The following is a 25,324-nucleotide window of genomic DNA, read 5'->3' on the forward strand; positions in this document are numbered from 1 at the left end:
TCATATAAACCGCCCATATCTAAAATTCACTAGATCTTCAAATAATTGAAATCCGAATTATACCACTTGACTGATTGAGTCCTACTTAACAAAGGAAATAAAAGTTTTAAGCGAGGATTTCAGTTTACCATAATTTGATCATAAAGCTCTTGAACAAAAAATCAAAACATTTGTCATCTTAACTAATTTTCATACTTCATAATTGGACCCACTTTATCCTACATGTGGCACAACTAGCGCCTATGAACCAACCTACATTTACGGGAACAAAGTCCACCTAAATTTTATCCCGAGTTTGATTGAACCTCTAACGTGCTTTTTTGTAACCATTGTTTCTTTAACCACTGATAATACAAAAATATTACTAAAATCAACCACCAATATATTTGTGTATAAATATATATTTAATTTAATTTATTTTTAATATAAAATTATATTTTAACATATATTTTATACTAGTGACAGACTTTGATAGCTAATTTTAATGTAAATAATTTTAAAATTATACATGTTCGAAGTTCAAACCCTATCATGTCCAAAAACAAAAAACCCTATGGAATTTTTATATACAATTTACTTCCACTCCATTCTACTTGAGGCTGCAGTTGCACCACATGCAGCAGAACATACCATGCGTATAATCAGGTTTGTGATTTTGACAAACCTGAGTGTGAATGTAATTTACTCATCAAAAAAGGTTGAGAAAGAAACATTCATTATAGAACTTGAGGAATGGATAACAAATTAAAACAGCAACGAGCGAGCTAATTGGATAATCTACATTTTTCATGAATGCTTGATGATAATTCAACCTTGCACCCCACCAAAAATAAAAGTGCAACTATTACATTTTCATGCTAATACAACACAGATATGTGAAAAACTATGTTCTATGAAGTCAGCAAACAGATCTTGAACTTATTTGGTTTACCCTTGATAATGACAAGAATTAATGAAGGTTGTACTAATCTCACATGTAAGGTTCTCGCAATGCCGTCGGTAATACCAGTTCAGACTCTACTTCGTTGAACGGAGAGAAATATGATTGAACCATGTCATCTGATACATCCTTTAAACTAGGTGGATCCCACTGCAAATTTTGTAAATAAAATGCTCATAAATTTCCCAAGAAAAATGGAGGAAGTGTGAATTTATAAAGATTTAATCTGTATGAAATTGGCAATATAAAGAAATATTACACAAACAATCAATCATATACCATCACATCAGGAAAGTGTCTTACTCAAGTACCAACCAACTTAAAAGTCTTAGAAACAAAAGCATTCGATTGGAACACATAGTAAAACTCTTTTATACTTCCAATGTATGTTAATTAAACTCAATTTAGGAATATACAAACCATTGGATGGATAGGCATACCTTGGGGGTAAAATCTTTATCAACCATTCTTGCTCTAACACCCTACATGAAGAATAAATCAATAAGAAAACAAAGTAAAGAAATTTGAAATGTCCTTTATGGAAGGCCAGAAAGAAAAACCATTACCTCAAAGAAATCAGAGGAGAACTGCTTGGAAATTCCACGAAGGGATATCCGGTACTCACGTGCCAGACATTGATCTAGTGTTTCAAATCTACCTTCACGTATCTGAATGCAGTAACGGATGTTAATGCAGAAGTCAAAAGGAATTTGAATGATAAATTACCGAACAGTCAAACTTGCAAGGGAAATGTAACTCACAGATTCTAAAGTAATTTTCAAACTCAATGGAGATGCTTCTCTAATCTTCCTAAGAGTTGATATACACCATTCATCATAAGACTCAGCTGCTTCCTTGGCCTGAAAGATAGCATTTAAAAAGAAACTATAAGAAGGTAGCTTAGTTAAAGCCAAAAGGATTTGAAAAACTACCAAGTGCTTAGTTCCCTGCCTATTCTAAGGTTTAGTTCCCTGTCCATTTTTTGTCGATGTTAATTTTTGTGAATTGTTTCGATGGGAGCTTTTATTAGGTCAACTGCATGAATATCATGAAATCATAATATCTTAAAACAAACTATGCATATAGTCAAATCATTACAAGTTAAATCCTTTTTAGGCTGCTATAGATTTTTTTTGGTCTCTCTGCCTTTTAAACATTGGCCAATCACCTATTTGATATCCTCTCCTAATTGGGACTTCTCCAGATCTTTTCAAGAACCATAAATGTCACCTCCAACTTTTTCTAATGCATTCATTCCTTATCTTGAGAGACGTTCTTAGCATCCCTTCTCAAGTGGAGACTGATACAGCTAATAATCTCTTCTCCTATTTTAGATGATAATATGGTGATTCACATACCTTGGTTAAAGCTAAATTATGACCTTCAGCAAGAACTCCCCAAAAAGTCAAATTCTAAATTGATAAAACTTTTCATCTTTGATGTTTTAGCAATAAATAAGCATAAGGTTCCTTCTAAAAACTGCCTACTGTAAGGAAATTTTGCTTGTCAGCAAAAAGAGATTTACAAGAAAGAGACAAAAGATATACTACACAAGCAGTAGTTATAAAACAACACAAAATTGTAATTAGAATTGCTCGATATGTTCAATTTTTTATTCACCAATCAAAACTCATCAAAGATCATGTACAAAAGATTTACTATAATGCTTACCAAAGCTTCAATAATTTCCTCCATTGTATCATGACAGAAACATCGATCAATAGTATCAATCCTGAGTCAAAACAAAATATCATATGAAGAAGCAGACGATGATGTCAATTTAGTCCAATATAAGTATGGAGAAAAACAAGACAGCATCACTGAATTGCCTAACAGAACAATCTCATTTCTTGTTGGCACATGGGTTGAGATGACGAATCAATCAGGTAGCAAATCATAAAGTGCTTAAGAGATAGGTGGTACAATACAAACACTTCATCAAACGAGAACTAAAGCAGTCTTTGTAATTCTAATTAAAATAAACTTCTAGATAACATAATATCACTAACCAAACAATCTCAACAAAATTAAACTTTCTTTGGAGGATTTCACCAAACATATTTTAAGAAGAAAGGACCAGAGTTTATTAAAATTGATGCATTTTATTTTTTCTTGTCTCGGTTGTTTGACAATATTAATAAATTTTAAGAAAGCAGATTTCTGTGACTGGACCTTAATTGGGTCAGATCAACAGAACTATGAAGAAAATTATTCACGCAATAGAACTTATCGAGCTGAAAAGAAATGTGGGTGTTTAAATGCACATTACTTGTGAAGGACACTGCTTTTGTCTGGGTAAACAATATCTCCATACTGGGCAAGAGATGTCTCCACAATAGAAGGATCATCTGTGATCAATTTTCCTAGGCGTTCTTCAAGCCAAGGAAGCCTCTGTCAGGGAAACCAAAACAAGTAAGTAGCAGAGAACTCTAGTAACAAAGATAGACAAAGTGCAAACACAAACTTTTTAAAAATTCAAATAAATAAATAACAACAACAGAGAAAAACATACCGCATTTAGTGTAAAGTGAGTAGCAAGGTGACAAGCAATCATTTCTACACCATTTAGCTTATCTCCTGTAAGGGCCAAGTATTCCCCTGCACAGCATGATTGTGAAACAAATTAGCTTGAGTCAATTCCTGGTTTAGTCATGTAACCAAGTATCTCTCTCTCTCTCTTCTTTTGTTGTTGGTTTTTTTTTTTCATTTTGGATGGGCAAAATGTAGGGTTTTAGTTATACATTGTAAAAGAATTAGAACTTTCAGTAAAGAGTCTTTTAAAACATTATGTAGGGTTCTTGCTCAGATATTGTATACCACAATGATATATTACCTAGGTATCCAGGTAAACGAGATAAATAATAAGAAGCTCCTGAATCAGGGTGGAAACCTATCTGAGCCTCTGGGTGTGAAAAAATCTGCAAATTTTAAGCAGAAGATTCAGTTGACAGATTTTTTTACTGATTATAAAAACTGTTTACTAAACATAAGTTCAACAAGCATTAAAGAAATCATCATACAGTTTTATCAGTAACCACACGATACATCCCCGGAAGAGAAATTCCAGCTCCACATCCCATTGTTATTCCATCGAGAATAGCTACCTGAATAAATGCTCATAAAATGTTCATCCTACTTCCAAAAAGATTTCATGAAAATTTCAAGATATAAAAAAAAAAACTGATCATCAAATAATGAACAATCCCATGGAGCCTCATTAATCATTATCACTGTAGCAGTAGTATTAACAACATAGTATTATCATTTCTAGAGGTGTTATCCTGACAAAAGTAAATCACTAAGGGTGTGTGTGGTTGGAGGAATTATAAATAATTCCTAGGAATTTTAAGATGGGAATATCATATTCCTATGTTTGGTTCAAAGTTTGAAAAGCTATTCCTAAGGAAGTTTGATTCCAAGGAATCAAAATACCATCATTTCAATTCCCACCTTCTCCTTAGGTATCTTTGATTCCCATAGGAATGGAATCTTTATAACAAAGTAATACTTGAACCACACACATCCTAAAGGTGAGAGATTCTATCGTATGATAAGTCCAGATAAATGAATGATTATGTAAATTAAATTGTATGAGTAAGCTTAACTACCCTAAGCAATCTTGCCAGTAGCTTTAAACTTGATGTAAAAGGGTTAAATCAGTTTACATTTCATCTTTTTATAAACCTGCATGAAAAAGTTACTTTTTTATAAAAACAAATACCAACACACACTTGGATAGTTCTATTTCCTTCACACTCAGTTGTTTAAACTGTAGTAGATAATATAACCCCCTAAAAAAACGTTATAGGTATATATCTTATATCCTTCTTGTATTTCCACTACAAAGTATTAATACTCAATATTTCAAACAAAAATATGGGAAATGATCAAAAACTTACATGTGGCTTAAGATATGTCCCTTGAAGATATGCGAATGAATATAATGTTCTGAGAAACTGTTCAGCTTCTTCAACATTTCCTTTCATAATAAACACAAGAAATTTGACATATTGCTTAATTTTTAATGTATCCAATTGAAAGATGGACAGATAACAAAACTTGTTCATCAAACAATAAAACAAAACCTACCTTCATTCAGTGAGTTATACAGCCTAACAACATCTGCACCAGAACAGAAAGCTCTGCCACTACCCTTCAAAAGAATTCAACATAGCAATTCAGACTCGAAACAACAACGAATATACATGACTCCTTAGATGAAAAAATAATAAAAGTTAGAAGAAAAACAAACCCTACATTATCAAAGCCTTTATGTAACTTCACTAGCTCGCGATATAAAACTATGTTACAAAAATGTAGTTCAGTCATAACAACCGAATTGTCCAGCTAAACAGCTTGAACAACTTGCCATTAAGACAATTTTTCATTTCAATAATGGTTTCATCATGGTACAACTACAAATTAAACAGCTTGAATTGAACCATAGGTACTTAAAAACATGGTAAACAACTCTCAAAGAAAAGACAGTAATAACATACCTTCATTAAGACAAAGCCAATGTCAGAATTTTCTTCCCACGAATCATACAGCCTCTTAAGCCTAGCAACCTACAACACCAAAAAAACGACTTGCCGTTCACAACCACAAGAACCGTACAGCCACAAAACGCACAAGAAAAGGAAACAAAAACGGCAATGCGAACCATTGAAGTTGTGAGCGCATTCAGTGAAGATGGCCTGTTGAGTATAGCTGCTCTCGATTTCGCTCTTCCTTCAACCAAAATCTAAACCAAAGAAACAAATAATTGAATTTTTTTAAAAAAAAAGGTTATATTTAAATAAAAACAAAATAAAATTGACCTGCCGTTGGGGATCATCGTGATCATCATCGATATGGTGGTGCACTTGAGCAGAGAAAGCTCGAGGATGAGAGCATAGTGTGCGAAGAGAGAATCTACATTTTTCAGGCAGCAGAGTTTTCAAACGTTGCATGTTTTCAAAACTTATGTCTCTGCTGTTTTGTGCAGAGAAGGTGTTTGATGTTTGTTCTGTTAGAGAAAAGGAAAAAATGGAAACTGAGAGCGAGTTTGAGAAGCTTGGCGCTGCTGATTCGGGTCGGGTTTCAAAGAGACGAGTTGGTAAATAAAATGAGAAGCTCCTTTTTTGTTCGCAACAAGCTCGTTTGCTTTTAACTTTTTTTTTTTCTGACCTGCTTTGTGTTTTTTTAATGGGCAGCAGAAATCGTGAAAAACTAAAAAATATATTTTTTATCTATAAAAAATATAATTAAATCTTTTTTAGAAAATACATAGTTAAGAAACTTAAGATTGGGTTTAGATTTTAGCCCGAAAAAGGGATACTTTTCTAAAACAGAAATTTAAAACATGGGAAAGAAATAGGAAGATAGAAATCAATATGTTCAACCAACTTAATTGGTTATTCCACGCTTAAACAAATATTAAGAGTTTAAATTTTATCTTGTGTATACACCAATTTATTAGTCAATAACAGACCTTTAAACAAAATTTTAATCGAGTATTTAATTCGATCATCTACTTAAATTAGTATCAAAGATTCGAATCCCGCAACAAATTACTAAATAGTAAATACTAAGATTTTAATCTTTATAAGATGATAGTATAATAATGTTTCTTTAAATTTAGTCGAATTTCATTTCATTTATAAATTTCAATACAAATTCTAGTTCTAAATTAATTCACCTCTTATAAATATCAAGTGATACTTCAAAAACACTTTCAAAAGCTATTCCCAAAAATGCTATTTTTAGGAATAAGATTATTGAAAATGAAAATTAAGAAATGAGGGATTAAAATTCACCTCTTGCTACATGGATCAATATGGAGTACCATGTGAAATGTCACGTAGCAAAATTTTCAGTGAAAAATAGAATAACACTAAATTCAATCCCTAATCATTTTCTATGAATAGTTCCCTCCTAAACCAAAATAAATTACAATCTGATTTCTAACTAAAAAAATTGCAAGATACATTACTTGTAATATCTTATCTTAAGAACTAATTTATCTCATATTTTTTCCATAGTTAAAAACCAAATTATTTTATTTTGGTTAGAAACCAAAGGGTTCCAAAAAAAAAAAAAGTTGTATAAACATTACCTAGATGAAAAATCTTGCGAATTGTGATTACCATCAAAATATCAAATATTAGACACCCGCCAAAAAAAATGTACACATTTTCTTCAATTCCTGTGCATGCATACCAAAATACATACATTACCTTACATTACATCCTACACCACTTTACACTTCCATAACAATTCTGAATCATCTCCTTCACTTGTTTTGAACAATTTTATCATATCAAAACTCAACTAAGATATAGAATGCCTCCGATGTCTTAAAGATGAACCAGAAGACTTGGTGTCCCCAGGAACTATTGAAGCTGGGCTATTAGAACTCCCTGAAGTCTCTGAACTCCTATTCTCTGCCTGCCCTTTTCCCACATTCCACAACTTATCGAAGATCCTCCTCGACCGAGAAGGCAACAACTGCGTGCCACTCCGGCTGTTCTTGCTATTCTTCTTGTTCAACTTTCCATTCTTGCACAACTCTCCTTCTTTCAAGTGACATACTTGGTTGTCAAGGTATTGACAGCTCTCACCCTCAGTTTGTTTGCATTCGTCGTCTCCGTTTGAGTCAGCATTTGAAGGGCCGTGTGGAACGTTATTAATGGATTGAGGGATGGCAGAAGCTTTGACCTGCTCAAAATAGAGAACCTGCACTATAACTCGGAGAGGAAGACGATCATTTTGAGCGGCGTGCATCGACGCATCAATGGTTAATTTTTTGACATCCATGAGTCCACATATGTTCTTTTTTTCAGCTTTTGTCAGACCAGGGTGCTCCTGAAGATTATAGAATGATTGTAATACTAAGATGTCATCAAATTTGTTAAAGATGCATGAGAACAATTACATGATAATCACAAGTATACAACATTTTTTAGTTCACCAAAGCATATACTCTGAATTAATCAAACCAAGAGAAACATTTTCCCAAGATCACATGCATAGAAACAACACCAGCGAAAGAATCTCGAGTCAAATCAAGGTATTATCATGGAATATGGTGGTTTCACGAAATCTTACCTTCAAGTAGATATCAATAGCTCTGTACAAACCATCATGATTTGGCCTAGCAGACTTTGGAATTGACTGCAACAAAGCAATAAAACTAGCGAGGCTGAGATTCGGATCGTGCGAAATTTCTCTGATATAACCATCAACCAACTTGCCAACATTCAACAAGGACATACTCCTCAAAAGAGATTCATCATTTACTTTATCTTTCTTCTCATTGGCTTCCAAATTAAGGCCGTCCTTTTCTTCACTCATGTATCGATTCAAAAGACCTTGTACTAAATCAACATCAAACATAGTACTTTGAGGAGACCTTGCTGGAATCAACAAGTCTTTCACAGAAGCTTCATGTAATTTCAGGCTGATGCTCTTCATCAACTCTTCTCTCGATGACTCATCAGCTTCAACTAGTATTGCCACTTTCAATAACTTGAGCAAGAAGCTACATGAACAACCAACGCCATTATCACTCGGCAGCAGACACACAATGGTTTCTACCAAGGTTTTGTACCTCTGGGCGTGGGCACCAGACACCAATTCATCTACAGACTCGGGTAACCATCTTATGGCATAGATTTTTAGTGCCTCCCCAATCACAACACCATCCATTCTTCCCTTTGATTTCACTGTAATCATCACTCTTCTATAAAGATCAATGTCCAATTCACATATATCTTCAACCCACCAATCCCTTGGAACATGCTTAACTTTCTCTTGGGATGTCTCCTCCACAATATTATCCGGTTCTGTTAATTTCCGGTTATAAGTGTAAGACCAAGTGATGTTGCCTGGGTCCACTGAAGTCTTTGAAGCAATGGAATCAATGCATCTCCCAATGATCTTCAGATCCTCAGACCATGGAAGAAGAGCCTTTGTTGTTTGGAGAACAATTATCGAATCTTTCCAGCTACGAAAGATACTAGAGTTCAAAAACACCTCAATCTTGAAAATCAAGTTTCCTTTATCGATATCTTCAGTCATCTCAAGGAACTCCGCAGCACAACGAGCAGCCACTACATTATAAGGATTTAGAGTAACTGTCATTCCATAGCAGAATTTTGCGCAAACTTCGAAGGCCTTCGGTCCTCCAGGGAAGTCATCCAAGTATATTTCATCAGAATTCTCTTCATCAACCTTCGATACCAACTTCTGTAATCGATTGCTCTTGGACAGTAGAGGGAACTGTGAATCATGAAAGTTCAATTTTCACAAAGTAAACCACATATGGTAGCCTTATTGTCAAATTCAAATTTTTTATCTTTGAATTGAGTCTAGTGGCTGGTTTTATTAATGAAAAGAAAAACTCCTACATATCTATAACTTGCTAGTTATACATACAAAGAAAATATATGAAGTTTGCAACCATAAATACCAATTTCTTAGTTAATATTAACAGGACAAATAGCAAAGATTCTGAAAATACTGTACCTTGTGAAGGCAAAACTTAACTTCACCTACAGTGATTGTGATATCTGTAGCCAATTCAGATGACACATACCTGCATAAATTCAAATCGAAATTATTTTAGCTTATAAAGAAAGGCAAACGATGTTAAAAAAATTGTTAACAACCGAATAAGCAAAATATTAAGCAGGTAATGAAAAACCTTCAGTAGAGATGTATTTAATATTTAACAACACAATATTCATGTTGCTCACAGCACTCTCACTTGGATGCATCACATAATATAGCAAAGATACATTATATTTAACAAACTTGATCATATTTTCAACACAATCCTCCAACCTCAGGACAATAAATAAATAAATAAATATTGAAAGAATGAACATGCAAGTTATTTCCAAGTGGTTTACCATCAGAGAAAATTACACTGACCCCTGAAATTTGGTGGAATACAAAGGTACTCGGTGTATTATTACCTAAATCTCAATTTTCAAGGAAGTCAATGCATGTTTTTAGAGATAAAGGGGAATCAAGTTGAATTTCACCAATTCCTCAGTCAGGTGAGTGTAATTTTCTAAAGTGATTGGGAACATTTTCAATTTCATTTGTCTTTCATAGCAGAAAAGTTAATAGACTTAAAAAAATCAATGGCTAGCTGAATACACATCTAAACTTCACTATACCATACCAAATGGGGTTCTTAGTTGAGCACACATTCCACAAGCATCACAGATGAAATATCATTTTCAAACATAATACAAAAGCTAAGTAATAAAGGACTAAAGGACACATCCTCAAAAAAAGAATCCATTCACGATTGAAAATCTTTATAGCATTATCTATAAAACAAGGCAACTAACAAGTGCCACAAATGAAAGTATAAAACTCACAATTTCACATGCATATAACTCATCTATTTCATTATTTAAGACAATTAACATGGTCTTAAATGTGGCTTTGCGTGTTGCCATGATTCAAGAAAGTGGATGAACCAACAACCACTTCCCCATATTTGGACCACAAACATGTTCACACAGCTCTAAATGATGGACCACCCTCTATTCATCAACAATAGCTTTTAGTTCAATCTCTCTCGCTCTTTCTTCTTTTTCTGTTTTTCAGTTAGCAGAAAATTCAGTAAATTAAATAAAATGAATCCATATTATTGACCATGCCCATCTAATTACATTAAAAAACATGCAATGGTAACATAGACATATGTCACGGTAAATTTGAAAATGTTAGATTCAATAGTGTTTGTATAGTATTTAAAGTGTTTGAAAATATTCAGGATGATTTGAAACGTTCTAGAATGTCATGAAAAGTCTCGAAAGACTCTAAAAAGTTCTAGAAGATGATAGACTATTCTAGAAGAGTATAGATGTATGTAGAAGTATGAAGAGAAATATAGAAGAATCTAAAAATATTTAGATAAACGCATTAGGTTAGATATTTATAATGAAAGTTTTAGACACCCAATCTAAACCATTGATTAATTTTTGATTAATTTAATCATGAACGTCGATTAAGGAGGTGGATGATTATAAATAAAAGAATATGAGAGTTAAAGTAGTTTGGTATGAGTGAGTCATTTATAACAAGCACTCATAACAAACACTCGAGTAATAAAATATTCTTTCTATTAAATCTTTATTTCTCTTGTGTTCTTAACTTTCTTATTAAGTATGGAGAATTAGTCTCACTTGATTTTAGTTAAAGAGGTTAAATAAGTTCAAGTGCTCGCAAAATAACATTTCATGTGTCCAAAGTCGTGAAACATAGCTAGAATTACTTATTATTATTATTATTAGAATTTAGCAATATTTTGAGAGTAGTCATAAAAGACAATGGTCATTCAATAAAATTGAAATAAATTAATTATTTAACTAAAATGAGAAAAAATCTTATAACAAAATCTTAGTTTTGATAGTTCCACTATCATAAAAAAATTATAAAACAAATAAAAAAAATTGGATAAAATAAAAAGGCTAACCATGAACACAACAAGATTTAGAAGGTGTACTAAGTTAATAACACTCTCAATCAAAATTTAAAATAAATTAATAAATACAAAAAATATTTTAAAAAAATAATTTTTTTAGTAGATTCGGGGAAAATAACTGGGGTCTAGTTTTTTTTTTTCACTTTTTCCAATAAAAATTATCTAAAAGAAACCACACACATATGAAAAAATACCAAGAAATTAACAATGGCTTATTAAGCTGAGTGAGAAATGAAGAAGAAACAAACAAAATAGAATAAGAAGAAGAAACTTTCTCATCACCTGACAGATTTTCCATCAGCTTTAAGGGCATCAGGCTTTGATCCCAACTTCATAAACTTCATTTTCTTTTTCCTTTTCTTTTCTTTCTCTCTTTGGGTTTCTCCTTCAAACTAAACCGTTATAACCACCTAAAAAACAAAAATTGCAGGCAAGATGACAATACACATCTCAGATTCCTACACGAACAAAAAAAACCAACAAAAAGAAGCTACCAAGAAGAAGAAGAAGAAGAACCATGTAAGTAACACGTTGTGGCTCTTTACTCTTCACAGCAACATCAACACTTGACGAAGACCGTATTTCACGTTTTGCATTGATGATAATGTTGACGAATACGCCAACAGCTATAGCTAGTGGTCACGAATATAAGAAAAAAAAATGAATAAAACAAAATAAAATATTGCAAAAGGTCGAAGGTGGTGGTGAGTAACAAGGTAGTTGGGGAAAGAGAGAGGAGCAGTTATTATTATGACTTGATGGACAGAAGAAAAGAAAAACGTGTTGTTATCGGAAATATGGAAATTGAATCGAATTGAATGTTTTGTGTTCATTCATGCACACAGAAAAGAAGCAGAAGGAGAAGAAGAAAGAGAAAACTGGCGTCAGAATGAAAAATGAAGAAGAAGAAGGTGTCAGAGTGAAAAATGAATATAAATATTAAGAGAAAAATGGTTTGGGTTTTTTGGGCAGTAAGTGAATGGTGGTAATATCGCCGCCTTTGGTTAGAGAAAAGAAAAAGAAACGAGGGGTGATGATGGAGGGGTGATTCGGTGAAGATATTGGTGGCGCAAATCTCAAAAGAAAGAGTTAATTGAAATTGTTGTGTAGGTAAATGAATTTTAATTTATTTAGGGGAGTAGTAGTAGTGGTAGTGTAGTAGTGGTTAGTGGGATTTTTGTGTGTGTGATGATGGGGGTGGTGTTGTAGCAGTGTGTGTGTTCTGACGCACTTGTCGTGGCTCCAAACGCCTCTTGCTGTGGACTTTGCAGGATAAAGTAAAAGGGAAGGGGAGAGAGAGACAGACAGACAGAGAGAGCAGGGAGAGGTTTTAATTTTTGAGTAGAGGGAGTAGGGGACTATGTCACTGACAGGGTGGCTCAGACCAGACGAGAACACTTTTTCCATTCATATTTTCTCTATTATTTTCTTCGATGAATTTCAGGTGTTTATGTATATCAGTATTTCACTAAAGAGGCCACTCAGATAAACACGCTTAAAATATCTTTTTTTAAAGATCTTTTCATGTTGTGTTTTAATTGGTTTCTGTATAATTTATTTGGTGTTCCTCGTCACATATTATTAAATTTCTCAAAAGATTTTCTTTCCAAAAACAATAAAAAACATTTAATTTAGACTAAAACAAAAAAGGTAATAGATTAACTATTAGATTTTTTTAAAAAGATTATTTACATAAAAAAATATATCACATTCATTAATATATATATATATAACAAGTTCTTAAAATTTTTATAAATAAAAAAATAATTAATTTTTATTCGTATAATATATAAAACAATTACTATATTATTATTATATTATAGATTAAAATTTACTAATTTAAATTTTATTTTTATTTTTAATATAAGCATTAGAAATAAATATATTTTTTATAACAAGATGTAATGTAACAAAATATATATAATATTAATTAATTTTTAAAAAATTTTGAAAAGATGATTTTTTTTATAAAGTGTTATTAAAAAATTAACATTATAAAAACTAATTTCAACCAATATGATATAATAGGTTATTAAATATATTTAATACAAAACACATTGAATATAAATTTTTATTGAGTTTAAATTTTAAATAATTTTTAATTGAATTTCGAATATTTTTATTTTAAAAAGTTAGAATATTTTAACATTATTTTTTCGTATCTTTTTAATTGAGTCTTTGATTTTTTAAATTATAAACCTTATTTATAATTAAGAGTAATATTTTAACACCACCAATTAGTCACACATAGAAAAATACAAGAACAATTCTATTGTCATAATTATAGTCTAACTTTATAAGCAATACAATACAATGAAACTATATATAAGTAATATAACTAAATTTTATCTACATCTATAGTCACATTTCATAAATAATATAATTAAATTATATTTATGTTTATAATTAAAATATGAATAAAAATACAAAAAATTATCAGGATAGTTAATTTTTTTCGTTCATAATTTTTTTTATTATTTTTGTTGTGAAAAGTTTAATTATTTTAATAATTAATTTTTTTAAAAAAAGATAATTGAATAACACAAAAAAATCTTATTAAGAGTAATTTATTTATATATGATTAAAAAATAATTAAATAATTATATACGGTAAAAAATTAATATTATTAAAAAATAAAAATAAAATTTATTTTAAAATTAAAAATAAAGTTTATTTAAAAATAAAATTAAAAATCATGTTTTTTTTTTCTTTTTTCCAAAATTTATCTACGAGTAATTCTATAAATATTTTATGATGAATAAAAATATTAAACTCGTACTAAAATTTATTTTTATTCTACTAAACGTTAAATAAACTATTGAAAAGAATTTTGTTTCCTCCATTAGAGAAGAATGATAAACTTCCATATTTCTATTATGTTATGGCAATAATTTGGCCTGTTATTTTTTAATGTACATAATAATAATAATAATAATAATAATAATAATAATAATAATAATAATAATAATAATAATAATAATAATAATAATAATAATAATAATAATAATATCACAGTAAAAAAGGAAGCACGTCACCAAATAATTTATCATCCGAATTATATATTAATCAAATTGGTAATATGAGGGCTAACACTACCAAAATCGATAACAAGGTTAGGGACTTACAAAACCTTTCTTAAGATCATAGAAAAAAACGTTTATATTTGTGTGATATATATATATATATATATAATGGATCAGATATCAAATATATCCATAAAATAAAAAATATTAAAAAAAATTATTTTTATAAAAAAAGTCAATAATTTTTTTTTTTACTTTTGTAAACATATTTACTTCTATCTGATTAGAGTGTGGATCCGATTCGATCCAATCCGATCATCTTACAGATCAGATCATATCCTCAAATTACAGATCAGATACAGATAAATACTGTGGATTTATATGGATATGATCTAATCTATGAACACTCCTAATTACTACTATAGGTTCATTGTTGCAAAAGAATGCTTCTTTTATTATAAACCATTATTAGATCTTAATTACCATTAAAACAACTTAATTGTCAACAAAGAGATAATACTTATTGGTCTCTGAAATTATGTTCGTATTTGAATCCATAGTTGTAAAAACCGAACTGGATCAGCTGGTTCGACCGGAAAACTAGTGAACTGGACTAGAACCGAACCCTAGTTCGGTTCGGTTTACTCCTTGGACCATTTAAGGAATAAAACTGGTGTGAACCGATAAGAACCGGTGCAAACCGGTCTAACCGAACTGGTCTGCTTGAAAATTTTTTTTAAATGTCTCCACAAGGTCTCAAACCAAGAACCTTGGAGAAAAAGCAACCTCTACTTGCCACTTAGCCATTGTACTTCTAAGTATTATATTTGACAAATACTAATTATATAGTATACATAAATATTTAATTTAATTTAATTTTTATTTTTTCTATTTTTAAAATTAATTATATTTTAATTATATACCATTATTAATATAAATATAAATTTCACTAAAAATTTATTAATTTACTTGATCTATTCTATTGCTAGTTTTGTGATTAAGGTTATTTGTTTTGATGTTAGTGTTAAAATCTACTGATATTATAGTTAGATGATAGGCTTTATGAATTAATTTTTTTTATTGTGTCAAAATAAGATACTCTTGTAGTATTAAAATTTTATTATTTTTTTATATTAATTATTTTTAGAAGTTGAGACTTGATTCTTCATAAAATGTTAGTGAAGATATGTATTTCAAATTTTAATTTTAAGTTTTTAACTATTTTATATTTTATATTTACATGAGACCAGTTTTATCGGTTCAATCAGTGATTTATTGGTTGAACCAATAAACCAATGAACCAGTAGCTTGACCGATTCCATCACTGGTTCGGTTCTAAAAACTATGTTTCAATCTAATTTCAAAAATTTCGATTTACTCAATTTAGTCTCCCAACTTAATAGTTATGACTTACATTGGTTCCTAATCTTATTTTTGTCACTATCTCACAAAATCGTTAACGACATGCTGAGATGGACTAACGACTGTTATATTATACATTTTAGCGACTGTTTAATGTGACAATTGAAATTTTTTTACCTTATTTTTTTTCAACTAAACACTTAAAATCCTAATATGAGTCACGGATACCTAAGTTAAAAAATCAAACTAAGTAAATTGAAACTTTAAAAATCAGATTAAAGCTCGAATATAACTTCAAAACAGAACTTTAACTTATGTAGTGATTAATTTAAATGAAAATCAAATAAATCAAAATTCAACATAATTTTTATCAAGGTTTTCAAATTCGAAATTTCTATACCAAAATTAACTAGGATTTTTCTTTAAATTAAAAATTTAATGAAATAGTGACTTTAATTATCTTAACCAATGTCCTAATTAATTACTTTTATGTCTTAAAAAAAATTTATATGAGAAGAAAATAATTAATTTGTCTACTTTAATAAATAGTTATTTTACTAAAATGAAAGAAACTATTTTTTTAGAATTTTTTAAGAACTAATTAATATTATATATTTTTTGTTACACTACATTTAGTTATAAATATTTTATTTATTTCTAATGCTTATATTAAAAATAAAAAAAATTTAAATTAGTAAATCTTAATATATAATATAATAATAATAATATAGTAATTATTTTATATATTGTACGAATATAAATTAATTATTTTTTTATTTATAAAAATTTTAAGAGTTTGTTTTATATATATATATATATATATTGATGAATGTGATATATTTTTTTATGTAAATAATCTTTTAAAAAAAAATCTAATAGTTAATCTATTACCTTTTTTATTTTAGTCTAAATTAAATGTTTTTATTGTTTTTGGAAAGAAAATCTTTTGAGGAATTTGATAATATGTGATGAGGAACACCAAATAAATTATACAGAAACTAATTAAAACACAACATAAAAACATCTTAAAAAAAAGACGTTTTAACCGTGTTTATCTGAGTGGCCTCCTTCCACTAATTGTACTCGTCACTTTCTGAGATTAGCAAATTTGCGTCTTAATCAATCTCAACTGGAAATGAGACATTCTTAGTTTTATAGTGTAGTTTTATTGTTTTTTTTTTTTTTTTCTCATTATTTTTAGTGATGACCTCAATTTCTTTAATCAAACAATCTAATAACATACTTTTAGAAGTAAAACACATAAACAAATCAAATAAAAAATAATATTATATAATAATCCTAAATACAATAACGTTATATTATTGTCTTGATGGTGTTTTTATATAAATCGAATCTATTAATTTCGATTTACACTTTCTCAAAATAAATCGAATTAATAAAATTCAAATTAACAGAAATATATAAATCGAATTATATAAGTTTGATTTAGTATGCCTAACATAGTAAAACGTTGAAATAACTAGCAATGTACACCGTAGCTAAATCGAATGTATTGCTTTATTTTGTTTTCAATACACCTGTACATACAATTCAAATTGAATTGTTTCGAAATGGATTTGAATCCTCTAAATTTTAAATTTCACTTTAAAGAGTAAAATTAGATCTCACACCCTTGAATGGTTTATCTTTCGTATTTTCTCTTGGTCCCACCTATGAAATAAATGGTGAGAGATCAAAATTTACTCTCTAAAGTGAAATTCAAAATTTAGAGGATCCAAATCCAAATTACAATTCACAATCTTTCCCACCACCAAAACGCACCCTAGAGAAAAAAAAGTTAGGCAACAACACCACAAGATTCAAAACTACGCACATGAAGGATGACCCGGATCATATCTATCGGTTGAACAAAGTTATCCATAGTACTGGTGACATCAATGAAAAAGTTAGTGAATAATTTTTTTTAAAGATAGATTACAAATGTTATTAATATTAAGCCGCTTAAAATATTTGTTTATAAATGTTAGTTAAAAATTAGAATTTTTTAACTATAAATAGTGGTTAGAGTAGTTATTATAAATATCTGTTAATTAGAGTATTGACTAGAAGACCTGTTAAAATTTGTAAGTTATAAATGTTAGACTAAGTAGTAAAAATTAGTTTAGTTAGAATTTAATTTAAGGGTACCCTTAATTTAACTCGAAAGTGTAAGTAATAATAATAATTGAGGATGTGGTATGTTTTACATTAATTATTTTCTATTAGAATTTTCTGCGTTAGGTCCATTTAGATTTAGGTCGGATTTTTTTTAACTTATAAGATTATTTGTTTTGGTTTACGGTATTTTTTCGATTAGGACATGCATTATTTAATATTCATTTGGTGAACTATTTTGTTATAGTTCTTAGAAAGAACCCACATCTCTTGAGTCTGTTCGAATCAGCCTCATCTATAGTAGTCCGGATCCTAATAGTCCTGGGACGCCCTTCAGAAGCATGTCTCTTGGTAGGATCGAGTATGACTGTCGGACTATCATATGGTGGACAAAACTCCTCAGGGATTGGAGGTATGAATCTCATCTAATAGACATTGAACACCGAATTAAGGCGATACACCTCATGGACATAGGTTGCCCAACTCATATGTGAGTATGCACAGCATGCTAAGACATGGCGACATAGATAATGAAATGCCTGGAAATATCCACAATCACATGTCTGGTCCCTGAAGGACACTTGTAAGAGCTAAGTGAAAAGCTACCAGTTGGAGTGGTCTCGACCATAGTAAACTTAGAATTATCTCTATCATACAAAGTCACTGTAAAACACCTTGAAGCTTTTAAATTAGCCTCTACTGCCTTCATTAGATGCTGACTAAACTGCTACCCGATTTCTAACTGTGCCTCTGCCTCTCTCCCCTTCCGAACAAATAGCTCGGCCAATCTCCCGTAGGTGAATTTTAGCAACGAACGAACTAGAAGGTTCCTTACACCTTTTAGTATGGAGTTTACACACTCATAGATGTTAGTAGTCATATGCCTGAATCTCCACCTTCATCTTGATGCTGAGTCCACTGCTCATACTCAATCCTGTTAGCTCAGTCACATATTGCAAGGTTTTCAGTGGAGAATGTCAAACCAGTAGTCAAACTTGATCTCAGTCTTGGCATAAGCAGCATTCACTAAAAATCTCTGTGCATCCTTGTCCTTAAAACTCAAGACGAAATTTGCCGCCACATATTGGATACAAAATGTCCAGTAGACATTAGGTGGAAGCCAACCGCCATTAGAACCAAAGCAGCCTTAATTCCATTGTGCCTATTCAATATGACGAGATTATTCAGCTGAGGTGTTATGTGCTGCCGAATGTGAGATAGAAAGAACGACCACGACTTCATATTCTCACCCTCCACAAGTACAAATGCAATAGGAATGCTTTTGGAATTGTCGTCCTGAGCAATTACAACAAGCAATGTACCCCCATATTTACTGTACAAGTGGGTCCCATCAATACTAACCAATGACTTACAATGTTTGAAGGACTTGATATACGGTGGAAAAGTCCAAAAAAGCTAATGAAAATAAGCTGATGACTCATCGACTTGTCTACCAACTCGCACAGGGCTCGTCTTTATTGCTACAACACTACCTGGCATCATTATCTGCACACTCATTACCCATATCGGCAACTTATTATACAACTCTTTTCAATCTCTGTAAATCTATGCAACGGACTTCTGCTTAGCCAACCAAACCCTCCTGTAAGTCGGTCTGAATCCAAAATGTGCATCTGTCGCATTCTGTAGTACCTTGATCGACATGGCAGCATCAGCTCTAATCATAGGCAGTATGAAAGCCGATATAATATGATAATAAAGTATCCTGTGATTGCTACATATCGACGTGGCCAAACAAATATGGGGTTCATTGTACCGTCTTACCTCCAAAATACCCTTTTGTTGGCGAAGAGTGATCCAAATCAACCATGTGTTACCGTTGCCAAAATTCTTACACTTCTCACGATACTTGCAATGATCAGATTTTAGCACTTTGTATTCAACCCCACGACAGATGCTATAAGTCTTCACGCTTAAGACGACCTCCTCTTTATCCTGAAACTGTTGACCAACTTGGAACTTAGCTAGACCTCCTGTATCCTGTGTATCTTTGGACCCAAATAATCCAGAAGCTACTCCTGATAATATTTGATGTGTCGTGGCCTCCAAGTCTAAAGTCGAAAAGTGCGGGGGGATACTGTTGAGTTCCTAAACTAGCTAGATGTTCCACCACCATCAACTGGAATACTCCTCGCTATATCATCAACAATCGTGGCAGGTTTTACGTCATCATCATCATCCCACAGTACATCTTTGACACCATTTGATGCTCCACTCTCCCTAGAAACTGGGATCATAACAGGAGTATTGGCCATCGCAATAGCAAGCTCACCGAAGGTCGAGTATCAACTATTTGTCATTCACAATCGCAGTTTAGATCAGCTACGAATGATAGAGATACAACCAAAACTGTCTCAGGTGCAATGACAGGCACAGATGATGAGGCACCAAGAGGCATTGAACTAGAGACGGCTGGCATTGCTAAAGATTGAGGATTCTGATTCGATCATCCTGAACTACAAACCACATCTCCAAACTTGGCCAATAGCTCAGGGGTCTTTACCTCGAAAAATTGACGACAATAGTGGAACAGAACTTGCAAATCTTTGTCATTGTCTATGACGAAAGAATTGTACTTCACACAATCACGTACTATAGAAATCGGAATTATATAGAATAACTTCTCCACCCGTTTCATGCCTACAGCCCTAGTTTTTGGATTATAGTATTCTGAAACTTAATGAAACTTATAGAAGATTTGATAAAAATACTCAACGGATTCTTATCAATAAATTTTATTCCCTCTGGCATTTAATTTTTTTTAATCGACCCTCTATAGTGCACAAGAACTAAAAAACTATTATCACTAGCCAGAGTCCCACTATGATGAGGATTTCACGTTTAGTTCATATTTATATACGTAAGTATAATAGTAAATCGAATTAATTTAACTCTCTCTCTCTCAAAATTTATTTATATTTTTTAAAATTTATTTCAAAATAAAATACGGCTTATAATTAATTTTTTTTTTGTTAAATATGACTTATTCCGGTGTTCTTGTGTATTTCCGGAGACGATAATAATGATTGTCATCGTTAAATATGGTTTTTTTTAATTTATAATTAAAAAATTTCTTGAAGAAGTCATGCTTGTTGTCGGTGTATTTTTGTGTACTCGTATATACTGTTTGTAGATCTATATACTATTTGGAGATGATGATAATGAATTAAAATGGATTAAAAACGTGGGGTTTAAAATATTTGAAGGGAGTTCGCCGGCGGTAAGGCCAATTCTATAATTTTTATAGAATTCGTCGGGGTGCGACAAACTTGCTCTAAATAAAAAAAAATCCTATTTAAAGAATTAAAGTTTAAAAATAGTGTTTGGGAAAATATGAATTTATTTTATTTTATTTTTAAATGATGCTGAAATTAAATTGCCAATATACATGTCTAAATTAAACCTTTTCACCACACCATAACATGCTTTATGTGTTCGTCTGGGGATGTAGCTCAAATGGTAGAGCGCTCGCTTTGCATGCGAGAGGCACGGGGTTCGATCCCCCGCATCTCCACTTTTTTATATGTTCGAAAATGGCATCATTTCATTCCTAATTTTAGACAAAAAGAATGCTTTATGTGTTCTGTTAACTGAGGATGCTGAAATTAAATTGTCCTTCTTTCTCTTATTGATAGCTTCTAACAAAAATGGATTTTTTTTTTTTTCTAATAGTAAAAATGTTTACCTTTTTAAAATAAAACAAATTAATTAAACTTTTTTCATTTATATTTTACGTCATTTTCTAAAGAAACGTGTCTAACTTAAACTAAATATGATACAACACCTATTTGTGATAGGACTTAGGAGCGAAAAAGCAAGCATCTTTTTCTCAAATCACTATATGCTATAAATTAAATGGACCCCTAATTATTATTATTATTGATCATACTAACTGTGGACTTGTTAACTTGCGCTGCTATCCCATGTTCGGGAACGATGCTATTAACAGAATTATAGTTTTCAATTATTATTCTCAGGACCACAAAGAATTTTGGTGTCTCTTCGTACATAAATAAAAAATTAATAATTTTAATAGTACATAAGATTTTATTCTGATAAACCCTACAACAATAATTATACACCACGAGATCTTTCTAAGTTCGCATAATAATATGGGTCATGTATGTTATTATTATATTTATATATATAGTAATATCATATTTATCGCTCCTTACATTGATTTCCTGTCCCAACACCAATAATTTCGTTCACAAACAATAATAATAATAATGATCATATAAAAAGTTTCTATGATAGATTTTGATAACTCAGAAAAATCTCAAAGCACTACTCATCATTTATATTTAGATTATATGAATAATCGTTTTCTTAAAAAGCTAAGGTAGCAAAGGGCAATTAAAACGGTACATAAGGACCACAATCCTAGCAATATTTATGGTCCTCAAATATAGCACATGCATCTGATGAAGACTAATTAAAATAAATACATATAAATACTTGGTATAACAAGCCAAAAGATTAATTAATAATTAAAATATATCAAGTAAAAAAATGTAACCGAATATATTGATATTTTGTTTTTGAAAATAAATAACATAAATGAATAAAAGATTAAATGTAAATTATGAAACAAAGGTATGTGAACAAAAAAAGTATGAGTCAATTACTTTAAATTTTTTATGAGAAAAAATGTTAATAATGATTGAAGTTAATGACACTACGGATACACTTTGTGCTAAATAATGTGTGCGGCGACTTATAGTAAGAAATTAAAGCAAACAACAAGCTAAGTGAGGGGTAAAGAAAATGATAAGTAGGACTAATTAATTAAAGGTTTATTATGCTTTCTCTTAATTATTTTATTGTTCTTAATTTGTATGATATTAATATTTAAGTTATAAATTACTAGCTGCTCCAGTCGCTTTTTTATTATTTTTAAGTAATTAATTTTATTTTTTTAATATATTATTCGTTTTTTAAATTTATTAGATTATTATTGTTTTTATTTTAATATTAGTGTGATTTTATTTATATCATATTTTAATATTGGTGTTAATATATTATTCACCCTTTAAATTTGTCAGATAAGTATTTTTTTCATCATTTCGAAATTAACATAGCTTTATTTATATAACATTTTTGGTTTATAGGGATTAGAGCATCAAATTTCCTCCTAGGATATGAGTCATCACCTCGTCGTGTCTCTGCTACGAACTCTTTTGGGTAGTTGCGTTTACATTGATCATTTTTCATGCATGGTGAAGATTGATTAAGTGTTCCGCAAGGACTATGGACCATATGCCTTAGCATTGCCTCATGTAAGTGTGGTTCTGCTTGTTTACATGGTATTTCCGCTCGAACCAAACTATCATATTGGTCAAATCACTCAACTTGTCATTGTTTTCTAAGATTAGCAACATATGTACGTGTGGCAATCCTCTTTTTTGAAATTCAGTGACATAAATATAAATTTTCACCTTTCCTAATATACCCTTGGTAATAACATCCTCCTTTAATTGTTCGAATTTAGCTTTGCAAATCCTAGTTGTTAGATCCGGACGATCCTGTGGAGTTTGAGTAGGGATGAGTCTCGAAACTATTTCTGACCATGATAGATTGCATGTCATAGTGAGAAAAATATCCAGTTTTCCTTCTTTAAGAACAATAATCATTCCATCCTCGTACCGTTGGGTTATGTCTCGACGACTGCCCACGAACGACGATGGTAATATCGTTCTTCTGCCAACATTTTCTGAAACCAATATATAGAAAAGTCTTATTAGTTTGAAATATTAACTTCGGGAGCACGTAATGATCAATCGTGTAGCTATTAAATCGAAAAATATTTACCGGCATTAGTCTCTCCTGTGTGCAAAGCATCTTGTAAGCCTTGATATAGTTCAGCTCGAAGTTTCTGTTGTCTTTATCGAACCCATCTTAACATGCCTTTTTCTAGTTTCACATACTTGTCAACAACATATTGTTGAAGAAGTCGTCCCGCTTGCAAAACTGTTGAGTGATTATCGGGACGGATCTACGAATTTTGAGGATATTAGAAAATGGTTAGAAATTGTGAAATGATGTATTGGTTCAAACTATCATCTAAGGAAGTCTATAAATTATGTAGCAAATATGAGTTTGTACCTGGAGCATATAGCTATAATATGTCCGGCATGATACTTTGTTCTCACTTTGAGTTCGAGTATTCATATCTATCCATGCGTTCCAAATGAAAAAAGAAGAGGATATTGTAGTGGATCATAATAGCCAACAAATTTCTGAATCCTTCTGAGGTTACCAGCATGAGTTTGAACCTTGATATCTCGTCTACGCACCATATTTTCAATGTCATCACCAACTATTATGACTGCTACTTGTGAAGTAGTTAGGAGACTGTATTGTGGTTGATTAGCAGGTCGCTCTCTAATCACCAAGCTACACTCTTGTTCATCTAGTCGTTGTGCAAACTCGCGAAATACATGGATAAAAAGGATTATATTGGTGCAACAATTGTTGTAGCTCCAAAACCAAACTTTCATGTAGTTGTGTATTCTCTAGCATCCTATTTTGTAAATCATGCTCAATATCGTATATATACAGTTGTAAGAAGTGTGGCCGTGTCCCTTGATCCGGATGAAATCTTCCTATACTGTGGTACATTGATTCTTGAGCACAGAATGTATATATACCACGACTTGCTGTAGCTAATTGTTTGTCTATATGTACACCGCACGAAGTGAAAGAAAAAACATGATTGTAACCACGAATGTGTTTCCTGAAATGGTTCCCTTCTCCAGAAGGGTCTAAGAAGATTTCAAGTAATTCCTAATGAGTATTTACTTGTGGTAAAAAGACTTTTCCCCATTACAACACATGTCAAATGTTTTATGGTGAAATAGACGTGCATTACAATGGATACATGTCAAATTATAAAACAAATTATGTTTTCTATGCTTCTATTGTATTTTTTATATATTGACTTTTTTTACAAATTTAAATTTCATCCATTAATATGTGACATTTTAATTTATTTTTTAATTTGTTACCATAAATTAATAATATGATGAGTATTTTATTAATTAAGAATGCAAAAATATTTTTAAAAATAGTTTATTTATTATACTGTAATTTATTTTTGTTTTTTTGTGTTTACGTTGCTATCTTATCATATATAGTTTATTAAGCATATAGGTTATTTATTTAAGCTAATTTATATATAGTTATGTGATATATAATTTAAATAAGGTTATATATCTTGAAGAAATAAACCCTTTAGTTAAAGGAGTAAGTATTGTTTTGGTCTCTAACGTTGAGGGTCAGAATTGAAACCGTCCCCGATGTAAATTTTGATTTAGAATCATCTTTAACGTTTTTTTCCGTATTAAAATCGTCCTTTTAACTTTTTTTGGACAAAAA

General features: G+C 30.9%; 2 protein-coding genes and 1 non-coding gene across 5 annotated transcripts; 1 reads left to right on the top strand and 2 right to left on the bottom strand.

Annotated features, from left to right (window-relative positions):
• Positions 1-716: 716 nt before the first annotated feature.
• On the bottom strand, positions 717-6,093 carry LOC112755794 (small ribosomal subunit protein mS47). Its single transcript, XM_025804089.3, has 14 exons — positions 5,761-6,093; positions 5,604-5,684; positions 5,440-5,508; positions 5,030-5,093; positions 4,840-4,919; positions 3,961-4,044; positions 3,774-3,858; positions 3,453-3,538; positions 3,210-3,331; positions 2,612-2,672; positions 1,702-1,800; positions 1,507-1,608; positions 1,381-1,422; positions 717-1,090 (listed from the first exon to the last, which is right to left on the bottom strand). The coding sequence occupies exons 1-14, from the start codon at positions 5,890-5,892 to the stop codon at positions 971-973; spliced, it is 1,227 nt and encodes a 408-aa protein (XP_025659874.1). The 5' UTR covers positions 5,893-6,093; the 3' UTR covers positions 717-970.
• Positions 6,094-7,042: 949 nt separating this feature from the next.
• LOC112755795 (phototropic-responsive NPH3 family protein NPY1) lies at positions 7,043-12,876 on the bottom strand. 3 transcript variants are annotated; one of them, XM_025804090.3, is made up of 5 exons: positions 11,943-12,876; positions 11,709-11,836; positions 9,449-9,518; positions 8,030-9,202; positions 7,043-7,786 (listed from the first exon to the last, which is right to left on the bottom strand). In XM_025804090.3, the coding sequence occupies exons 2-5, from the start codon at positions 11,768-11,770 to the stop codon at positions 7,253-7,255; spliced, it is 1,839 nt and encodes a 612-aa protein (XP_025659875.1). In that variant the 5' UTR covers positions 11,771-11,836; positions 11,943-12,876; the 3' UTR covers positions 7,043-7,252. The 3 variants fall into 3 exon arrangements, with proteins under 3 accessions (XP_025659875.1, XP_025659876.1, XP_072053816.1); XM_025804091.3 differs by lacking the exons at positions 11,709-11,836; positions 11,943-12,876 and adding an exon at positions 10,315-11,400; XM_072197715.1 differs by lacking the exons at positions 11,709-11,836; positions 11,943-12,876 and adding an exon at positions 10,113-10,324.
• Positions 12,877-21,388: 8,512 nt separating this feature from the next.
• On the top strand, positions 21,389-21,461 carry TRNAA-UGC (transfer RNA alanine (anticodon UGC)). The gene has a single exon. It is a non-coding gene; the product is annotated as a tRNA-Ala (tRNA).
• Positions 21,462-25,324: the final 3,863 nt, after the last annotated feature.

This window comes from Arachis hypogaea, chromosome 6, assembly GCF_003086295.3.
Source record: "Arachis hypogaea cultivar Tifrunner chromosome 6, arahy.Tifrunner.gnm2.J5K5, whole genome shotgun sequence".
Lineage (NCBI taxonomy): Eukaryota > Viridiplantae > Streptophyta > Magnoliopsida > Fabales > Fabaceae > Arachis > Arachis hypogaea.